The 14,458-nt window shown below is 48.9% G+C and overlaps 1 protein-coding gene across 1 annotated transcript; it reads right to left on the minus strand.

Moving 5' to 3' along the window:
- Positions 1-3,234: 3,234 nt before the first annotated feature.
- LOC129331753 (uncharacterized) lies at positions 3,235-7,981 on the minus strand. The gene is made up of 2 exons (XM_054982247.1): positions 7,498-7,981; positions 3,235-3,913 (listed from the first exon to the last, which is right to left on the minus strand). The coding sequence occupies exons 1-2, from the start codon at positions 7,907-7,909 to the stop codon at positions 3,312-3,314; spliced, it is 1,014 nt and encodes a 337-aa protein (XP_054838222.1). The 5' UTR covers positions 7,910-7,981; the 3' UTR covers positions 3,235-3,311.
- Positions 7,982-14,458: the final 6,477 nt, after the last annotated feature.

The raw sequence follows: 14,458 nt of genomic DNA on the forward strand, positions 1-14,458 counted from the left end.
TTACACTGGGTGTCCAGGGAGAAGGGAGAGTATTCACATCACAAAATTATTGACATGTATATCCTTTTATTTTCTGCAGAAAAATGCTACCATTACATGGGCAAGCAAGATATCTTTTTATCATTGAAATATATTTACCCCACCCATCTTATTAAGACCTTCAAGGTAGCTAACAAACAAGCTCACTACAAAAGAAGACGCTTACAAATCAAATGCCATAATAATGCAATGATGAGCGACCAAACTGAATATTAAAACACAGAGCATCAGGTGGGAAAATTCAATTATTATTCAACACCAGATAAAAAACTTGCAGGAATAAGTGCATCTTACCTTGACATCCAAGTAAAAGGAGCAGACAAATCTCTCTGGTCAGGGAGTTAAAACAGTTAGGTGCCACCACTGAGAAGACCCTTTCTTGAGTTCTCAAAAACAACACTTCAAGGGGGGAGGGACACATAACCAGACTTCTGCTGGTAACCTGAACAATTTGTAGGTGGTCCTTATAGGCAGCTGAGAAATGTGTATCTCAGGTCTGCCAGTATGGAGAATAGCATAGACCAATTAAATCATGCTGTGAAGGTGTTTGCAAGTTAGGATGTCTCAAGTATAAACATTTTCACATGTAACAAAAAGCCCTGCTGATGGAAGACTAGCATATCAGGCAGAAAACTAGCTTTAAACAATTCTACCTAATATACTCAGTTACCTTTTTCAAGGCATTTTTACATAGTAGAACATTTGAACAGTGTGAAGAAAGAAAGACCAGGGGGTGGTAGCACATGGTCTTCATGTATTCTTGAATTAATAGTCTGAAGGAATCAACTATCAATCTCTTTCAGTTCCAGTACAAAGTGAGGAAATTTACCTCACCCTTTCAGACCAATGTATTCTATCCAGACCAGCCAGAGGGTGTGGGTGAAGGCTGCATGAGTATGACCCCGGATTTCTCTGATTTGCCATATTTGGACACCACAAGAAATGCAGTTTGTTGTGCTCACACAGTGAGACTGAAAGCGTAATGGTTTTTGAAGCCTTCAATCAAACTCCAATTTGCTATGACTACAAATGCAAGAGAATTTGAATGCATTTCTTCCTCACATGATTTTAATAGTTTAGGAAAGATATTTCTCTCAACTTTTGTTACCGTTTTGTAACATTTTCTGCCAGCTCATTTCCTGCCAGCTCATGACATTTGTTGTCCCACTCTTCTTTCAAGAAGCTCAGGATTCCATATATTGTTTTTCCCTTCTGGTTTAATCTTCTCTACACCTGGTAAGGTAAGACTGAGTGAAAGAGATTGACCCAAGGACACCCAATGAATGATGTTTTGAACATAGGTCTTTCCAGCCCTCATCTGATTTTTTAGCCACCACACTGCCCTGGCTTTCTGATTCTATGTGTGAATACTCCTTTTATCTCATTGGACAGCTAAGAGATGCTAGTCCATAAGAGAATATACCCCTAAAAGCTTTTTACCAACAAGGATCATTACCAGTGTTGACATGAATGCATAATGTCCAACTCATTTCTGTAACATTCTCAAAATGTTACGTGTGAATTATTCATTTGGTATATAATTTATGGCCTCACCTCAGTAAAACTTTCAAAACTTCTCTTCAGTCGCTTTATGATGAGGATATGCAAGAGGATACATGCATGCTTCTTCTGTAAATACTTTCTTCATCTGAATTAATCAAAAGGGGGAAAACACAATATATTGAGGGCTCTGTAATTTGCTCCACAAAATAGCTGCAGCAAATGATATGTCATTGTACAGCAGCGACAATGACTGAAATGGAAACCATTAAAGAAAATGCACAATAATTGTGTTCTTAGGGGACAAAACCCATTAGAGGTTGTTGAAAAGAGGGGAGAAAAGGGGTAGCAGGGTTGTTTGGATGTTAATAAGATTGCTAAGAATGGCAATAGTACGGCAGGCCATGCAATGTTTAGAAATAAGTGAAGGTTAATGATGGCAGTTCAGGGAACAGATTCTGTCACAGAGGAGGCAAAGGGTAAGAAATTAGTACAAGACCATCAGTAAAAACATATGTAAAGAGGGAAATCCTAATAGATTCCTTTTGCCCTCCCATTTGGAACAAAGAGACGGACACAAGGCTTGGGTAAAAACAGGGCCATTTCTGACCGATTTATTTATAATTGAATAACCTAACAGCATAATAACGGCAAGGGTAACTAGCGGTACAGTTAGAGCGAGGGGTCAACCAGACCTGCTCCTCGAACTGCATGGGCGAGCACCCCCTGCCCCAGGTGCGAGCCATGCATGCATGGCTGTAACCCAGCCGGCCAGGCGAATGGTTCCCCCCTTTAAAGCACCATACACCCCAGCCGTAAAGCCCGAGGGAAGGCCTTTTCCAGGGGGACCCAGGGCAGCCTGCCCTCTCTGCTGGCAGCCGTAAAGCCCGCCGCTGATCCGTAACAGGCCCCCATTCCCCACCAATGGGGAAATGCCACCGGGTGCCCACCGGCCCGCTCTGCCTACCCCAACTAACCTGCCAACTATAAACAGCCTATCTCTAACCCCAGCAGTACAAGGTAGGCAAAAAACACCCCTCACCAACAGCCAAACAGGCGAAGGGCGAAAAAATTCCTACCTGGCCCCGAAACCGGCGACCGGCAAAACCTGTACTGCTGCAAACAAGGGAGTGGTGGGAGGGACGAGCTTGCAAAGTCAACTGCGCCACAGAGGAGGCAGGGGCCGGCTCAAAACTGCCGGCCACGCCTCCCCATATCCCCGGATGCAGGGAGGTCCGCCCGCTTTTTCCAGGCGCGAGGGCAAAGGACGGCACCCGGGTAAGCGCGCGCGCACGCCCCCGGGAGGTGCCGATTTGCCCTCCCATTTGGAACAAAGAGACGGACACAAGGCTTGGGTAAAAACAGGGCCATTTCTGACCGATTTATTTATAATTGAATAACCTAACAGCATAATAACGGCAAGGGTAACTAGCGGTACAGTTAGAGCGAGGGGTCAACCAGACCTGCTCCTCGAACTGCATGGGCGAGCACCCCCTGCCCCAGGTGCGAGCCATGCATGCATGGCTGTAACCCAGCCGGCCAGGCGAATGGTTCCCCCCTTTAAAGCACCATACACCCCAGCCGTAAAGCCCGAGGGAAGGCCTTTTCCAGGGGGACCCAGGGCAGCCTGCCCTCTCTGCTGGCAGCCGTAAAGCCCGCCGCTGATCCGTAAAAGGCCCCCATTCCCCACCAATGGGGAAATGCCACCGGGTGCCCACCGGCCCGCTCTGCCTACCCCAACTAACCTGCCACCGACAGGGCCAAGCCTCTGCTTAGGCCCTGACGCCCCACAACTCCTGCAGGGAAAGCAACAACCCTTGCCGTAAATCGGTCAGAAATATTTCATTACCCTGGACGGACAGGTGAATGCCGTCACCTCTGTAGAGGTTGGCATACGTGTCACGAATCCGAGGGTGGGGCAAATAAATCCCCAGCCCTGCACACAATGCCTTGAACATAGCTTTGTTGGCCTTGCGCCTAGCGCGCTCAACAGCGTCGTGATCCAAAGCCTCCCGCCAAATACGGCGTGGGAGGATGGCAGACCAAATGATGAGGACACCAGGCCATTGCTTAGCAATGAACTTTAAGTCAGCCTGTGCCTGCATAGTAAGGGCCTTACCCTTAACCCAGCCCAAGTCGTTGCCACCTAGGTGGATAACTAAGAAATCCGGCGGCGGGGAACACCGCCCCTCAAACAGGAGCGGCAACAGGCCCGGCCAACGCAGGCCCCGACGGCCCTGCCACTCAACCTGGGCCCAACGACTAAGGCCAAGCTGAGACCCCCACAGGGTCCTCTTGGCCTGATGCGCTGCCCAAAAAATCATACTGTGTCCGCAGATGAGGATCCGACACCTCCCTCGGCGAACCACAGCACCTAAAGAAGAAAAGAACAATTAGCCAAAGCTACGATTGGTGCAGAAGGGGACGTACATATCCCTTGAACGCCGCCGAGCGCCACCGCCCCACGCTGCGAATGGCCGCCTCGGGGTACCCCATAGCAGCAGCGGTAGAGGCTGCCCCAATACGAAATGAATGGGAGCAAAACTTGAAACCTTTCAGGCCGAGCCTGGCAAGCGCCCTCTCTGTAATGGACCAGAACTGATACCTCGTAAGGGGTGTCCCATCACAGTGACGAAAGAGAAGCCCCTCCTCCGGGCCCCGCACTTTGAGAAAAGCTCGCAAAGCCCTCACCGGGCAAAGCTCCTCCTCAGCACACGTACCCAGCTGGACTACTACCCCTTTCCGGCGCTGGTCAGTCTTGGAACGACGAAGGCAGATGGAAACCCCGTCTCCATCAAACTGCACATCCCGAACCCCAAGGGCTCTACCAGACCTGTCATCCCAGGATTGAGCTACAAGCTCCCCGACTCTAAAAGCTCCAAAAAAGGCAGTAAGGGAAGCCGCATGGAAAAGAATGGCCTCATACTCCGAGGAGCAAATTGGGCCCCACGCCATACTCAAACCTCTCAAGATAGCAGGGGAAATGGGTTGCCTAGTATCAGGTCGAGATCCTACCTCCCTAGACCACCCCTCCAACATTTTCCGTACCCTAAAATCCCCCGTAACTTCCGGGAAACCCCGAGCCTTACTAACGAAGGCCAGGGCAGCCAAAAGCCCACGAATGGACTTCACCGCCAGGCCAGCCCTTTTCCTTTCCACGCAGAACTGCATCAGGTGTTCCGCCGGAATGGGCCAGTGTTGCTCCAAACCAGCTTCCAGCCGGAAGCTGGCAAACTGTTGCACCGCGCGATCATACGACCTTCTGGTGCTAGGAGCGATGGCTAGTCGGATGGCCCTGCGTGCTTCGGCCCTCCAAGAATCCACAGCTCCGAGGGTATCCGGACCGGCAAGGCGTCGGCATCTGGGGCCAATTGACGGAACCTCTCCATCTGCCGGCGAGACAGAGCGTCCGCCACCCCATTGTCTAGACCGGGAATGTGCCTCGCCCGAAACAAGACGTTCAAACGAAGGCACCTGAGCGTAAACGGCCTGACCAGCCGCATGACCCTGGGCGACCGGGATGACAATGAGTTAATAACCTGGACCACAGCCATGTTGTCACACCAAAAGTGGACTACATGATTGGCCAGCTCTTCCCCCCACAGCCATACCGCAACCAGAATTGGAAAAAATTCCAGAAACGTCAGATCCTTGAGAATATCGCCGTCATGCCATGCGGCGGGCCAGGGCTCCGCGCACCAGTGCCCCCGAAAGTAAACCCCAAATCCCACTGATCCAGCGGCATCTGAGGACACACGCAGCTCCGCTTCAAGAAGCAGATCATCTCGCCAAAAGGTGACCCCATTAAAGGAGGTAAGAAACTCCTCCCAAACCCTAAGGTCATCCTTGATCCCATGTGACAGCCGGATCCTGTGGTGTGGGAGCCGAAGTCCGGCCATCGCGTCACAAAGCCGCCGCAAGAAAGGGCGCCCTGGCGCCACCCGCCTTGCAGGCAAAATTTAGGTGGCCCACCAACTGCTGAAGTTCGAGCAAGGAAGCCTTCCTTTTATCCTTGAGCGCCGCCAAGCGTGCTCTAAGCTCAACCACCTTTGCCATTGGGAGACGGAAAGTCTGCTGAACGGTATCAATTTCGATACCCAGGTAAGTCAAAACCTGGGTGGGGCCTTCAGTCTTTTCGTGAGCTAGGGGAACACCCAGCTCCCCCGCCAAAGCTATGAAGCCAGCCAGCAACCGTTCGCATTGGCCGGACCCCTGTGGTCCACAAAAAATAAAATCATCCAAATAGTGGGCGGAGTCACGGCAGTACTGCCTGTGACGCAATGCCCACTCCAGAAAGGTACTAAATTTCTCAAAGGCCGAACAGGAAACTGAGCATCCCATAGGGAGGGCTCTGTCCATGTAGAACTGGCCATCAAAGGAGAATCCTAGCAACTCAAAATCCAATGGATGGACAGGTAAAAGACGAAAGGCCGACTTAATGTCGCATTTCGCCATTTCCGCCCCAATACCATTGCGCTTCACCATAGCCACCGCCTCGTCAAAGGACGTATACCGAACCGAGCACAAGTGCTCGGGGATGGCATCATTAACAGACCCACCTCTGGGAAAGGACAGGTGGTGAATTAAGCGATACTCCCCAGCAGCTTTCTTGGGTACTACTCCCAATGGGGAGACCCTCAAATTGGGGACTGGAGGGGAATGGAAAGGGCCCAACACTCTCCCCTCAACACATTCCTTCCTAATTTTCTGCCTAACCACCTCCTCCATGCCAACCACCGAACGCAGGTTGGATGACATGAAGGGGGCCCGAGGGCCCTGAAAAGGTATCCTAAAACCAAAACTAAACCCCTCTAACAAAAACTGAGCGGATTCCTTATCCGGATATCCTTGCAACAACTTATGGAGGACCCTCAGCTTTATGGGCGTTGGACCCCTTTTCAGCTGAAGGCTTCCACTGTCCGCCACCGGGCCGAGAACCACCTCCTCGCGGACGGGGGCGAGGACAAGCTGAGAAGGCATGGGGGCCTTTGCACCTGGGGCACTCGTGCCGAAACCCACACCCCCTCCTGGCGCACACCCCCTGGTAAGCAAAGTCCCAGCAAAGCAGCCGGGGCTGAACCGGCTGCCCCGCAGAGGTGCGGGAGCCAGGAGGGGAGGAGAGACGCTGTACCAAGTGCCCGCTGTCTGACCTGTCGCCCAGATTGGGCTTGGCAGGTGCCATAAGCTGCAGCCAAAGCTGCTGGTGAATGCGGTCCCAGGGTAGCGTGGGATCTACCGCAGCTCGCATACGGAACTCTTCGTCGTACTGCATCCAAGCAGCCCCGACGAACTCCGCATGTGCCCGATAGACTATATCAATGAATTGGAACAGAGGGGCAGCCCTCTGAGGTTGGGCACGCGCGATTACCCCCGCATAAATTAACATCCCCGGCAACCAATTCGCCCAGGTACGGTCAATTTTCCGCCGTTTTAGCCGTTCCTTATCACGGTCATCCATGTCCTCCTTATCCTTCTTTTCCAGCTCACGGAAAAGGAGGGTAAAGACGTCCACGAATTCGCCCCGCAAAATCTTGTCCCTAGTGGCGGGCGTCAAGTGGTCACCTAATGGCAACGCAGTATCTCCGAACGGCATGGCCCTGTAGGGCATAACCCCCAAGGCAGGGTAATAGGGAATACCAGCGGCCGGGGGCCACATCCACTGTGGCTGCCCAAAAGCATGGTTGCCCACAGCATGGCTCGACACACCCGCCTGAGCCACCCCGGGAGCTGGAGACCCCGCCCCGACCTGCAATGACGGGGACTGGGAGCCCCATAATTGCCAAGGGACAGGGCCGCTCTGAGCCCCCTGGTACATGTAACCAGGCCAGGGCTGCAAGCCCCCTACCGGGTTAACCTGAGACCCAGCTCCCTGCGATGGAGGGATCCAGCTGGATGGCCCGGGAACACTGACTGGACCCCAAGGCCAAGTGTAAGAAGCGTGTGGTGCAGGCGGCTTACCATCCCCTTCCGGTTGGTCCACTACCACCGCAACAGGCGGCTCCTCCGCTGACTCCGTGGTAGCCTGTGCTTCCAGCTCCACGGCCCCTCCAGGTTCACTGCCACCAGACCGACCTTCCGCTGCACCGGCCGCCTCCACGGAACCTTCAAGAGCGGACAGACGATTTAAGACATCCCTCTGAAAAGTGGCAGAGGAGACCCGCTTAGAGGCCCTCTGCGCCCTAGAGGCAGCAGGCTGCCCATAGCCCGCCCCTTTACTTCTCTCAAGAGCAGCCAACTTGGCCAGAATTTCTTGCCTTGCAGCTTCCCCCTCATCCTCATCAGATGAGGACGCAGGCAACCCGCGCCCAGCAGCGGGGCGTTTAGCAGGCTGCTTGCCTTTACTCACACCCACCCCCTTCTTGGGCGGCATGGCTAAGAAGGAAGCAAAGGGCAGAAACCACCCACGCCAACTGGACCCTCCGGATAGAAACCAGAAAGAAGGGGGGGGGCAAACAAGCCTGAAGCAAGTTAACAAGCCAGCACCACTCCAGCTCCCCACCCTCAGTACTCGCACTCTCTCTATATATAGGATAGCCACTGATGCCTAAGTATCAGTTATTGCAATCCCCTAGCAAGGTGGGAAGGGGGGGAATATGGGGGGGGAGGCTACACTGACCCAGCTGGCGCACAAAGCCGCCCTGAGCCAACCCAAACCGAGGCAGAAAACCCCGAACCCAGGGCCAGAAATAAGGGGGGGGGAGAGTCTGAATGGGAGGCCCAACAGCAAATGCCCCAGCAGAGGCACGGCAGGCGTGCGTGGCGCGCACGGGCTGAAAACACCCTCCCCGAGAAAGCAAGCCCCAGGGAAAAAACCCTGCTGCGGCCGGAGCCGCCGGATGGAGAGGCCGCTGAGGCCGGGATGCCGCTGATCTCCAGACGCCGCCGCTGAAGCTCCTGGGCCCACCCGCACAGCCGCTCCAAAGGGAAAGCACCCGAACGTGCTTCCCAACTCCCGGGCAGTGCCCCCGGGGCTTAAAGGCCCGCACGGCCTAGCCTCCGCTCTTTGCAAGCCGGGGAAGCCAAGGGACGCTCCCTTTCCCACGAGCTTGCAAAGTCAACTGCGCCACAGAGGAGGCAGGGGCCGGCTCAAAACTGCCGGCCACGCCTCCCCATATCCCCGGATGCAGGGAGGTCCGCCCGCTTTTTCCAGGCGCGAGGGCAAAGGACGGCACCCGGGTAAGCGCGCGCGCACGCCCCCGGGAGGTGCCGATTTATTGATTGATTGATTTAAAATATTTGTATACCCACTTTTCTTTTAAGCATCTCAGGACCCTTATGGAATGTATTTTTTCTTTATTGTTCTCTTGAGGTATTGCTGGCAGGTACATAGATCCTTTCTTGAACTGGGACTTGCACCCACGGATGGGGCATATTATGGGTATAAATCCCATAATATGTTGTGGAGGGAAACACAATCTTACCAGGAACTTTTGAGAATTCTTTCAAATTCCTTTGATGTTGAAATTTGTGCCTCAAGCCTTTGATATCACCTTGTCAAAAGTATGAAGCCTTAAATATAGATGACAATGGAACTATCACAATCGCTAAATATGAAGCAGCAGTTTGAGCTTTGAGGTTCAGATCTAATGTTATGAAATGACATGGAATCCCAAGGATTCCATCTTGCGGTCCAAAACAAGCTTAGATCCTGGCTTCAAAAATGTCTGCCCCACAGATGTAAATAAAGAGTTACCATTCAGTCATCCCTCTACTAATCTTCCTGTAGATCTTCAACACATTCAGGCATTCAGTGGGTTTTTGATGGTCTCTGAAACATGATCTTGGATCTGTAAGAGGATAGTTCCAACACTTGACAAGACTCTTCTACTCTTGGGTGTGTTGCGCCAGAGACATTCGTTATTGATATTTGATTGTCACAAATAAAATGTTGAAACATCAACTTATTTTTCTCGTAATGCCCATTTTCTCTCTAGTTGAGCAGCCTGTACTATTCCTTCCATTGATGATTCCCTTGTAACTTGGTGTAGAATCTGCCTTGAGTTCCAGTGACAACAGTGGGCTATAAATGAAGTAAATACAAAAATAAACTCTTTATGTGGACTCTTCCAGTGGATCCAACCGTGGTTTGTAAGCAACTTCCACTTTGCCAACCTTGCATAGTTGATCCATACTTCCATATACTCTTTGTTGGATTGCTCTACTGCACCATCCTTGAATATATCCCAGAAAGTTCAGTTGCTACAAAATACATACAATAGCCTGCCTTTTGACAGCAATGTGGCAACAGAAAGACATCTGGAAGCTTTAAAAGTTTCACAGGCTACCTATATGATTCCAAGTTCAATTCAATACCTATAAAAATCTCTCACAGTCTGAGGTCCACATATTTGTGGGACTGTCTCCTTAATATGCTTATTTGCCAGCTTAGAACTGCTAATACATTTCTCCTAATGGTTCCATCAATTTTCCGAGTGTGATTGGCTTCAGTGAGGGCTCATTCTTTCACTGTGATGGTGTTTAGACTGTAGAATAGCCTCCCAGAGGAAGTTTAAACTGCTCTTCTTTTTACCATTTATTAGATTGTTTTGTTTCAGAAGCTATTCGATTGAATGTTGATTAGATAATTTGTTGTTTCCATTTAGTTGTTCTTTAATGTAATTTTATGATTTTTTTAAAAAAAATAATTTCAACTTTAGTGTACTTCCTTTGGGAGAAGCAGGGCATAATTTTTTTTCAAATAAATAAATATTTTGATCCAATTGAGAGCACTCAAATTACTATGAACATGTTCAATTTTGAGAGTCAGGCAAACAAAATGAGTACGGTTGGCATAATAATCCTGTTACTGAATTCAGGAAAAAAAAGTATTTCTGGGGTGCATTCACACCCCAAGCCAAATTCCAATATATCTTGGGGTAGAAAAATCAATTAATAATGGCAGAAGTAATTGTATTTCATAATATCCAACATCTAGAGCCTGTAAACACACTTTTACGCGGGGTAAAGAAAATCTAAAATTAATAATTACTAGTGATGTTTGTATTGGGGGTGTTTTTGCTACTCTAGGAACATATCTCCCTGTGGCAAGGTAAACATTCTCCTTATTATCAGGCGGGGTCATCAGGTTATCAGGACATGCCCTCTCTCTCCAGAACACTTAACATGCTTCCCTGGATCAATGTTGTATGAAAAAAGGGGGAAAGTCATTGGGTGTGTGTGTTTTTGACTCTGAAATAATTCTGGCAGTTGAGTACCTGAAGAGCAAAACCAACAGATATCTGGGATTGTTGTAACCCTGAGTGTTTTGTTCTTTACAGAAAGGAATCTGTCAAGTGATAAATGTCTTAGGAGACATCATCAGAATGTCTAATTCTCAACAATGCCCCATATGCTGATACTTAAATCTGTAGATCTGGACAGACAAAACAGAACTTTCTACAAACTTGAGAACAGTCTAAGGTTTGCAGAAAGATCTGAAATCTAAATTAAAATACATTGGAGGGGTGGTTAAAACTAGACATGCGGCACTTAGAGAGCCCATATTCCCAGGGAGTGTTTTGCAGGCTCTCCTACAGCCATCACCCAAGTTTGGACAAGATTGGATCTTGGAGTTATACCCTCTCCAATCCAAGCCCCCAGGAAACTCCCACAAAAATCCAAACTCAATTATACTCTCAGTCTCTCTCCCCAAAGGCTAGCAAGTGGCAAGCAAGAGCTCTGTCCCACTCCACTGCTCACTGAAAGTGAAACCCAGCCTGGGAGCCCACGACTACTTATAAGCACAGGTCCCATTGAGCGACGCAGGAGGTCTGTGTTTGGCCATCTGTGCTGCCTATCAGGGTTTGCAGGGATGAGATTGGAGTGCCCATGGCTACAGAACGCCCCCTTCCCCCTCCCTCTCCTGGGTGTCTTCTCCCAACTTGTAACTGCTTTGCAGCTCTGTGGTTGGAAGGAAGACCTGCTGATCAAGGTAAGCTGGTCTTCCATTCAGGTTTCCAGGGTGACAGAAGGAGCGCAGACAGAGTTCAGGCATTCCCCCGGCTCCATTGCCAGGGGAATTGATTGCTGGTGCCTGAGTGTCTGGCTTCCCGAGCCGCGTCTGAACGCACCAAACCAGGCCTCTCTCTAACGCTGGTTCATTGGCCATGGACGATCATGAATCGCCAGATTGCAATCATGTAATCACCAATTTCATGGGTTTTTGAAGTTCATAATGTGGTTCATGCCCATCTCTAGTTAAAGCTCCTCAACATAATAGAAACAGTGCCTGTTGCTTTAAAAACAAATGTCCTCTGTGGCTGTTGCTAGGCAACCATAATAGTACTGCCAGCCTTCAAGCCTTGATTTCTCTCAGTAAAAGGCAAGGGGAGGGGGAAGGTCTCTTTCTAGGGCTGATTTGGCTTTTGATGGAGCACTCATCAGGGAAAGGACCACCCACAACCACTGGGTGGCCCAATAACACACAACTTCCATAATTCACCCAGGCATGACTGAAATCTACTTTTCAACAGCAACCACCACATGAGACCCAGGATTGCCTAGTGAAATTTGGATCTGGAAGACCTGGGTTTGAATAGTCATTCTGCCATGGAAGTTCACTGCCACAAATTTTCTGAACAAGAGTCATTCAAAAAGAGGAAGAAGACGACGAAGAAGTAGCCAGATTGTATATGTTAAATTTAACACTCTTCACAGAAACACTCCAGGAAAAATGCTAGGTTTTCATTTGTGCTACAGGGTTGCTGGAAGGAAAATGAATTCTGACAGCCAGACTCTGCAAGCTGAAATGTTACTATCAGCCTCTTTTCTAGACAAAAATAGAAAGCACTGAAGGAGAGCCATGCCGTATTTAATTAAACCCAAGAAGTTGGCAATCTTATAATATTCAGAGCTTTGCCACCTTTCCCAACTGACCCATCCAGGAAATCACATAGTTCCATGAATTAAAAAATTATGAATGAAAGAATTGGGTGATGTGCCATTTATTTTCTGACCATCTAGTGAATTAGCTCAAAAGGATTAGTATATAAAAGATTGTTACACAAGCTAGGGTTGCCAACTTCCAGGTGGAATCTGAAGATCTGGAATCGAAACAGATCTCCAGATTAAAGGGATTGGTTCCCCTGGAAAAAATGGTTGTTTGGGAGAGTGGACTCTATAGCATTATGCTCTGCTGAGGTCCCTGCCCTCCCTAGAACCCCACCCCCAGGTTCTACCCCTAATCTCCAGAATTTCTCAATCTAGAGTTGGCAACCCTAGGCACAGACCAGTTATTCCCATTGTAAAGTACAGTGAAATCCTAAACAAAGTTACTCCAGACTAGGTTAACTCTTCTTAGGATTTCACTATTAGTGTTCCAAATGGAGTTAGTTTTTATGACAAAAAAGGGAAAGAGACTGAGTGAATAATTTCCAATCAACTTTGTAGATTGTTAGCTCAAACAGTAAGGAGGACTGAATAGAATCTCCATGGTAACTAAGGGTAACTAAGGGCTACTTGTTTTCCAGCAAACATTTCATTCACAGTTCGAGGCCTATGTTGCACATGTTGGCATATTTTCCATGGAATGAATGGAAGTTAACCTATCACAAAAGTACCAAAATAGAATGTCAAAGACTGGAGAAAATGGGATGGTGTGTTTTGCTAACCGTTGGCTTCCAATTGACAAGGGTACAGTTTATGAGTCACATTTTTATTACATCTAGCCGAAGGGCACAGTTTGTTCAGTGTTAATAAGATACCTTCATAATTCCCCAAGAAGACTCACAGACTTAATCCCATCATATGGAATATTTTTTGTATAAATTTCTAGAACAAACTCATCTACACAAAGTCTCTACTCAGTACAAAATCAGTTTGCTGGAAGATGAGAGAGAAGTGAAAACTATGGGCCAAGCTACACATGACGAATGACACTTGAACGGCAAGTGTATTTCTCCCTGTTCACTTGCCCTCCGCTCAATCCACTTGCCGTTCAAGTGTCATTCGTCATGTGTAGCTTGGCCCTATGATAGTACATGTTATATTTCAAGTTCGTTTACTTAAAATACTTACAAACCAGCCTTTCTTCAAGGAATCTGGGATCCAAGGGAGATAACAAGACTGAATAAAACTAATGAAAATTCAATTAAATGCCAAAAGCCAGCCACAGAATTAATAGAATATTTTGCCACCTTAAGATTCCAGACTGTATCCTGAATTGAACCAAGAAATATATTGCAAGCAAAATAATAATTGTAGGATTAGGGTAAAATGAGCCCTCTACCTCGGCTGAAATAAATGTGCAGTTTCAAAAGTTTTACTCTAAGTTGTATAATGAGGGCAAAGAACCATTAGGAGAAGACTTAGAAACATTATTTCTCACCTTGATCTTTCATATTTAGATATGGCTCAGTAACAGCTACTTGCTGAATCTTTGCATATGGATGAAATTTACAGCTCAATCCTAAGCCGTGAGACAGCACTGTCGCTCATGCATGGACATAAATAGGATGTCACTCCGCTCCTCCCTATGGACTTCTGCTGGAGAATCTTGCTGGTGGCCGAGCTCAGCGAGGCGCAGCCGTTGCCAAGAGCACTCACCCACTGTTCCCCTGACAATCCTGCCCACAGCAACCAATGGCTGCACTGCTCCCCTGACAAGTGGGTGAGGGGCAAGCAGAGGTGCAGCCAATGGGGAGGGCGCAATCCTCACTACCCGCCAACACCCCTCCTGTCAGGGAGCAGACATCCCTGTTGGAGAGAGGGGACAAAGGTAACACTGAAGGTGCAGTTTGGACACCCACCCTCTTGCCCGTCCAGCCCCATTTCTGATGAGGGCCTGCTCAGTGGCTGGAGTTCGGCACGCCAGCAAATCCTCTCATCACCACCGCCGCTGCCGCCACCATCACAAAAAACAGGTTCTCCCTCCCTGAAAAGTAGAACCAGATAGCAAGGAACTGATCTCTGTTGCCTGGAG

The sequence above is a fragment of the Eublepharis macularius genome, chromosome 6 (assembly GCF_028583425.1).
Source record: "Eublepharis macularius isolate TG4126 chromosome 6, MPM_Emac_v1.0, whole genome shotgun sequence".
NCBI classification, from domain to species: domain Eukaryota; kingdom Metazoa; phylum Chordata; class Lepidosauria; order Squamata; family Eublepharidae; genus Eublepharis; species Eublepharis macularius.

Bases quoted from the DNA above. Each gene is read 5' to 3' on its own strand.
- LOC129331753 (XM_054982247.1), bottom strand. From the start codon at position 7,909: ATGCCGCCCAAGAAGGGGGTGGGTGTGAGTAAAGGCAAGCAGCCTGCT. The intron at 3,914-7,497 runs GTAAGCCGCCTG...TTTCTTCTTTAG, and splicing joins GGACCAACCGGAAGGGGATG to GTGCTGTGGTTCGCCGAGGG.